Source organism: Anguilla anguilla, chromosome 4 (genome assembly GCF_013347855.1).
Source record: "Anguilla anguilla isolate fAngAng1 chromosome 4, fAngAng1.pri, whole genome shotgun sequence".
NCBI classification, from domain to species: Eukaryota; Metazoa; Chordata; class Actinopteri; order Anguilliformes; family Anguillidae; genus Anguilla; species Anguilla anguilla.
Window position 1 is genome coordinate 23055551 of NC_049204.1, and position 7751 is coordinate 23063301.

At 36.1% G+C, this 7751-nt stretch overlaps 1 protein-coding gene across 4 annotated transcripts in view; it reads left to right on the forward strand.

Annotated features, from left to right (window-relative positions):
* arid3a (AT rich interactive domain 3A (BRIGHT-like)) overlaps nucleotides 1-7706 on the forward strand; it is a 36766-nt gene extending 29060 nt beyond the window's left edge. For all 4 annotated transcript variants that reach the window (XM_035414974.1, XM_035414975.1, XM_035414971.1 and 1 more), the window contains exon 9: nucleotides 143-7706. In XM_035414974.1, the coding sequence (XP_035270865.1) occupies nucleotides 143-288 (146 nt within the window). In that variant the 3' untranslated portion in view covers nucleotides 289-7706. The remainder of the gene's footprint in view (nucleotides 1-142) is intronic.
* Nucleotides 7707-7751: the final 45 nt, after the last annotated feature.

Here is a 7751-nt window from a genome sequence, read left to right on the forward strand (position 1 = left end):
AAACCCAGAAACAAATGATGTTGGAACGTTCCTAAACCATTGTCTCAGCTCGAAGTTTAAGAAGGATTTAAAGAAGGTGATTATTGCTGAGTGATGGAAAATTCCATAAAACCTAAGCCCATCGTATATGTTTATGTTGCAGGTGTGCTTTTTGCTCAGGCAGCAGGGTCAGCCCCTTCAGGCCCATCTGGATCGTCAGGCTCCAGTAACAGCAAAGCCCCTGGTGGACGCAGTGGGTCTCAGCCTGTCCCACACACACCTACCTCCTCCAACAACACATCGCCTTAAAAACCTCACAAACCTACCTTTTCCCTTTTCTGATGCTAACTAAAGCCAAAAACCAACCTCATTTTCTACGTAGCCTACGCCAAAAAAAGGACAATATAGAAATTAAAACCCAGACCACTTGAAGTACACTATCTCAGGTTCTCTTGCCTACCACAGAATTTTTGTCTTTATGCTTTGAATTTGTTTAATTTTCTTTCCACCTTCACTCAGCAGCCAAAATAGTTGTGAAATATAACTAGAGCCAGTATGGAGGTATATGCACAACCTGTGAATAATTTATTTCTTCTTCATAAATGTACAGATAACATGTGAACAATATAACAATAATCAACATTAAGGTTAATGCACTGTTTACGCCATTTTAAACATCTACTGACTGACCGTGAAGCTACTTTTCAAACAAGAGGAAAAAGGATTTTAATTTTTTATCTTATATTAATGTTGTTATTATTATTACATGCTCATTGCAAAAAAAAGTATATTTAGGGTTTAAAGAAAAATGTGTAAATATCTTCTATTTTATTCTAGATAAAGATGCTTTAAAGTATACGTTATTTCTTCAGGGCATAACAAAGCACCGTGGTGACCTCATTAGTTTTTAGCTTCTTTTAAGCTTGCGTGATACAGTTGAAAATGAAGCAATGTGTGATGAGAGAGGAGAGTTGATCTGTAACTGCAGGCATACCTCATATGCAAGACTCCCCCTTTCCCCGTGAACCTCAGAGAGATGGAAACTGAGCTCGTTTCCACCAGGCCTCTCAGGATGTCTCTAGCTTTGGCTTTCTCTATTGGACTCTTCCCCCAACTTGCAACAAGCTTATTGTTACACTTGTGCAAAAATGCTCAATGACGGTTTTGTTCATTTTCCTGCGATACCATACCAATATAGGTACTGTTTATCCATGCTAGAGGAAGAAAATGAGAGTTTGCCCTCTCTTATTTAATAGAGAGTTCACCCTCTCACTTAGAAAGGAAAGTTTACCCCCCAGAGCCATGGTTGCTGTAGAGAGCTGTGTGGGCGCGAGGCTGGACTGCAGGGGATGGAGATAGGGTGGCAAGTGTGTGTGTGTGTGTGTGTGTGTGTGTGTTTGCTTGCGTGTCTGTGTGTCCTTGCTCATGTGCCTAAAATATTAATCAATAACAAGGTGCGCTTTGTAAAACATCAATGTTTATTATGTGGGACCTCAGTCTGATGACAAGTAATGGCTGGATCTTAATGGATGTCCCTTTACACCTTCTGGGAAAAGAAACCTTAATCCACTTCTGATATGGGATAGAGTTGCTCTATTTTAACATCATAATGTAGAACACACTGCTTTAGACCCAAAGTAATGGTTTTCTGCCATACCTGCTGTTTTACTCAGCTACTGGCACTGAATCATTATTGGATCATGAGTGATCGTTTCCACAAGCTGCCAATCGTTTGAAATGATGAAACTTGTCTTTGGCCCACCCCACCAAAAAAGTACTTTACATGGAATTTCTTGATTTAGATCCAGTTGCTTGTTTAATTTTACCAACTTCAAAACACGTATTAACAACCAATATGTACAGACATACATGTACACACACACACACACATATGCAAACACACAAACGAGAGAGCTTTGGTGCTGACCCATTGCCTGACTTCACATTTATGCCATTGTAATTGCAATTATGTCTTCATTTATTTTGGGTTCACAATTGTATGAAAATGCCTTTTTAAACGGGTTTAATACAAATTTACAGTTATCTCTTTTTATTCCAAAATATGGTGGAGCTTTATTAAAATACCTGGCAACTGTTTTAAACCTAAAGATTGACTGGTAAATCTCAATTCAGCAATTCACCTCCTGTAGTGGTGTGAAAATAATGTTGGCAGTGCAATAAAGATGTGCAGTTTACTCCTGATTGTTTAGTTGTGTCCATAGGAAAATACTTTGCCTATCATGTTAGCCTGTCATACTGGTAAAACCACCCATTGGGGGGAGAGGGGCTGTCTTGGTTACTCACATTTTTATTCTTAATACAGCTTCTGTGAAATTGGTCATATCCAGACAGATCTTTTCAAAGGTAGAAAATTCCATGGGAATATTGGTTGTTGATTTATACTGGTAATAGATTAGCACTTTTCTAGTAACAAGAGAGATGATTCTTTTGCTTCAAAACTGAAATGTATTACAATTTTTCAATTGGCAATATGAGATTAGGTAATTTGATGATAATGGCTGGTGTAATCTTAAAATGGGTGTCTAAATTCTGCCAGCAGCTAGCTTGCTGTTACAATGAAAATGTATTCCTCAGATTTACATTGTTACCTAAAGGGAAGATTATAATATGCCCTGTTTTCTGTTTTCCATTTAATCCATTTGTATATTAACTGTCATTTTTGGTGTCCGTCTGGCAGATCTGCAAGTTGGCTTGGTGTGCTTCGCAAGCACACAGACTGATGCCATGGGTAATTTCCTTCCACTAAAAGAAAGCTTAGCTCCTTTTAACTGTTGCTGCTGGTCAGAAGAATGGAGGTGAAGAATTAGTTATAATCAGTGTAAAAGAAAACCAACTTATTTCATTAAAAGTTATATTGGCCGTGTTCATTCCCCCCAGCCCCCCTAAAAATTTGTTGCCGTTTTTGCATGAAAAATTATTAGATATTCACAGCACCTTATTTTCACCTACGCATTGGAAATGCCTATGCAAAGAAAATACATTGAAAATTTCAAAGATATTACATGGACACAGTAGTCATGTTGTCTCAGTTAAGTTAATATTTTCCATCCAAAGTACTTTAAAATAAATATTCTCTAGTCTCATCTGTAGTATCATCTCAGACCTTTGTGAGAATTGCTTGCTGGATATAAATCTGAATTTAGACTTTGAGAACATTTCTGTACTGCTCAAGTATACTGCAAAGAACGATCGAGCTAAAGTGAGAGAGTGAAAATTTTGAATTGATGTGGCCAACCATTTCAATGGATTTGTGTTGGCATGTACTGCGTGCGTGCGTGTATGCACATGGGGAGTGGGGTGGTTGGTCAGAGCAGTATACTGTTTTTCTCATGGTCAGTCTGATGTTCTGTGAAAATTAAAGCATTGTAAGCATTTAGATTTTTAATAATTCTTTCAAATCTGCAATTAATTATCTCTAGTTTCACCAAAAAGGATAGATTTCCCATTCTGTAAAATTAATTATCATTAATTAGTCTTGTAGAGAATATAATTTGTCCTGCATCTGGAGATGAGAAGTGGTATGTGCAGAACAAGAAAATGGCAGGCAAAATGGATTTGTTGGGTTCTTCAATTTGCATGAAAGATGAGTGCTTGCCCTTTTTTCGTTTGTTTTTTTTTTCTTCTAAAAAAAGAGGTTATAAATAGAAATATAACTAGAACTTTCTTTTTAAAAAATTATATTGCCAACATGTATGTGAAGATTCAATCACATTAGTACTAGTAGTGCAGCAGAGGGTGTTTCATATATGCATGTTTGTTGATTTTATTGTTCCACGAATAATTATTATAAATGTTATTCATTATCCTGCTAAAACACCTCTACTGGTATCTCCATGGCAAGGTTGAGAGAATGTTGTATGCTGAATTGGAAGTATCAAAGGAATGAAAAAAGAGATATCCCCACCTTTGACTCCTATCTGACCTTTTAAAGATAATTCACTTGCTCTGAGAGTGCTAAACGTGCTTGGCAATTATGGACGCAATAATACTGCTGATGAAAAGATAGAGATTTATATTGTGATGTGTCATGGCAAAGAAGGAAAGGATGGGCGACTGGCAATCGATTTAAACCTTCAGGTCAGTACTGTTTGTCAGACTGACCTCTTGACCTGGTCCCATGGGAGGTATTTGGGTTTCTGTCAGATTATTGCTCTATAGTTCTATGAAGCCACAAAAGCTGAGGATTCAGAAATATTTCATGTTCATTGCATAGGTACGAAGGCCAAAGCTGTTTTTTGCATTCTTGTTAAATGGTTCAGAACCCAAAATCAGTACGCTCTGTGTGTGTGGCTTATTTAGCATTCTCAGGGAAGATCACTTTATTTTGCCTTTACTTGTTTATCAGGAAATGTTACAACACTGAATACCTCGTGTCCTGCAGACTCTCATTCAGAAGTGAGGCCTTTTCTACCTCACAAGCAAGGCTTTATGCTTGGGTCAATTTACTGTATAAATAGTTGCCAGTATCACCAGAAATTATCCATCTTAGATCTGAATTGGGGGAATGCAATTCTGAAATATGAGAACATAGAAATAAGTGTTGTATTACAATATTTGGTGGAACTCTTATGAGGGGATTTTGAACATCTTCATCGATGTATTGATTCTACAGAATATTGTGTCATCTAAAGTTGCTTATAGGGGTTTCCTTGTTAGGTTTCCTTATTTTTCTAAATGTTGTTATTATAACATGTCTGTTATCAGGAGGATTTCTGGCTTTTCTTTCAATCCATTTATCATCTGGTGTCATTTTATTGGTGAATTTTCTATGTAAGTTCTGAATTTTTGTTTGTGTCCTGGGGTTTTTCTGGCCATTCAGGTGGGCATGCTTGTCACATTTGCTCAGCTGGTCTTGCTTATGGTTGGAGGTGTCATTAATGGCTTTTATGTGGCTTGATTTGCACTAAATCGCCACAGAATGAATGAATTCACAGCCAACGAATTAAATCTTAAGCACGATGTCCACGACCCAAGCATGTCTGGATTTCTGTGTCAGGGTGTGACTTCCACACCCTGTAGCAGAGGCTGTAGTGCAGGGTAGCTTTTATCTGGACTTTTCAACTGACATATATACAAGATATTTTGGAATCTGCTGACTTCAGGCTTTTGATTTTGGTCTTGCAGGGGTGTCATGGAGCATAGATGACTCGTTGCTATCACCTAGTGGATGCAAACTAACACTGCAACAACAAAATTGACTTAGTTCAGTGTTGTGTGAGAAGTAATGTCATATCTGTTAGTTTTGAAAGTTTTTTCTTTTTATTGGTCATTACTTGGTGTGATTTATTATTTCTGAGCTACCCCATTTTCTATTCCTGCCTCTTATAAAGTCAGAAAATCCAAAAAATGGATTTGCCATAAAGGCAAGGTTTTACCATGTAAATAATGTAACAATTGAAAGACTTATGATTATATTATTTTTGCTTGCAATTCCAGTGTCCTTGTTCAGAAAGCTTTCGAATATAATCGGCTGTTACCACAAAGCAAACAGTTACTCTGATCTGTGCCAGCAGCAGGATTTGTGAGGTGGTGTCTGTGCTTTTTATGGTTAGTTCCTGGCATGGATGTATAAAACAAAATCCCCTCTCTCACACAGTTGCTTATGTGCTGATTTTGTTGGGCTATCCAGAACATGCAATTTTCTCTAGATCAGAAATGAGTTGACAAAACGTTGACTGCCCTTATTATCAGCATTGTGGTTTGTGTGTTCCTAGACACACTCCCAGTGGACCTGTCCAGCTTTCTTGAAGTCATCAGCCCACTGTATAAGAGACTGTGCAAGGTACCTTACTTGAGGCTTAGAGCTTGAATAGAACTGAGCTCTAATATAAGAATCCTGGGGGTGACTTCACCGTCCATAATGGACACGTGTATACAGTGATCCTTGCTATAATAAATTTAATTTCTTTTTGTTTGGAAAAGCTTGCTTTTTTAGTGTGTCTATTGTTAGGTATCCTTTTTGCAGGGGTTGCAAGTGAAAAAGTGCAACTTGATTATTAGCCTTATACTTAAGACAATTCATAAAAAGTACAAGCTTGTTCTAGATAACTAGGTCAGGTAGATTGTATATTGCAAGGACAACCAAAATGTATGTGAAGACTTTGATAAAGAAAAATATTAAGATGTATCTCTTCTGTAATTATAAGATGCCTTATGCTGTGACAATTCTTATTTCAAATCACCATTATATAAAATTATTACACTTTCAAAATGCCTTTTTGGTTCAATTTATTCTTTTATCTTTATATTCGCCATTAATTCAGTGAAGATTGTTTCAGAGCAATTGACAATTACAAAACTAAAAATGTTAATTATATCTTTTTAATCTTGAGGATTATTGGGTTGATAATTCAGTCATATTAACTATTTTGTAGACATAAAGTCAGAATATGAACAAGGCATTTGTCTTCAACTTCTCAGGAAATACACTTCTACCTCCAGTTTTACCAGTTCATGCATTCTTGGGCAAAAGTACAGTTTTGAGTAAGTAAGGGGTTGCAATCTTTCATTTTAGGGTTTTAAAGGGCATCTAGAGATATTTTATTCTCAATTACTTTTCAGTTGTTATATAAGACATGACTTTAACCTGATGTGTTCTGAGAAATTTTCTGAAATATATAAAAAACTTTATTTGGATTTTGAATCAGTGGCTGTAAGAATTGGTGTGCAAATTCTTGGTTCATTCAGGCGCATTCCTTGGGTCTACATTATAAAATATTTTAGATGCCCTTTAATCAGACATCTTTGTGTAGCACGTTTCATTTGAGCAGTTTTTGTTTAAGGAAAAACTACTTCTGCAACTTACAGTACATCTTCCAAGTATGTCTTGGCATATGTATTTTCCTGTCCTGTACATGTGTGATATTTCTATTTCCCATAATGCCAAACTAGAATCCGCTTGAAATATTTTGGGTGACGCATGTGGCATGTCATGTTTTTATAATGACCAGTTGTCAGAAAATTGCAAAACAGATTTGCTTCCACGTGATGTTGTCTAATTACATTTCATAAGAATAGAATGCAATGCAGCCTCCTTGCAACTTCTGAAAGGTGAAGTAAATAATTGCCTTTTTACTCAAAATTGTGTTTGTGCATGATTGGAAGGTTTGTTTTAGTACATTATTATTTAAATCAGCTGAACATGTAAACAGAATATTTCGTTTATACAATCAACTTTTGGAGATAAAAATGAAAACCGGTTGCAGCACAAGAAGACAATGAATGTGTAACACAAATGTAAGGAAATGCTAATATGTTCTTTCTCATTTTAAAAGCAACTCATTTTTAATTGCACGGTTAAACAAAAGTTACATTATACACTTTCTTGAAATACACCGTTTGCTTTAGTTTCTTTACTTGAACAGTTTCACTTGACAGTTGAAAGGCCTTTATGTAAACCAGATTTTGCAGGATTTTGGCAATGTGAGAAATCATTGTACAGCTTTCATAAAAAGGGTTTGCTTTTTATTTCCTGTTTTATTAGCCCTGTCTTCTTTACTAATGTACAGTGCATTGTTGCTCTCAATTTTTACAAAGGTTCAGGTATTGGTTTGTAGCTACTTATAGCAGAAAAAGACAAAAAAACTTTTGAAGTTTACATTTTCTATGTCATACATCATATTCAATCTCAAAATACTAAACCAAAAATGGAGTTTCAACTGTAAGCAAATACTAAAGATTATTAATAAAGTACAGTTCTGATATTATTTACTGTCTTTGACTCTTCTGTTCCATTCTGCATCTTCCATGAT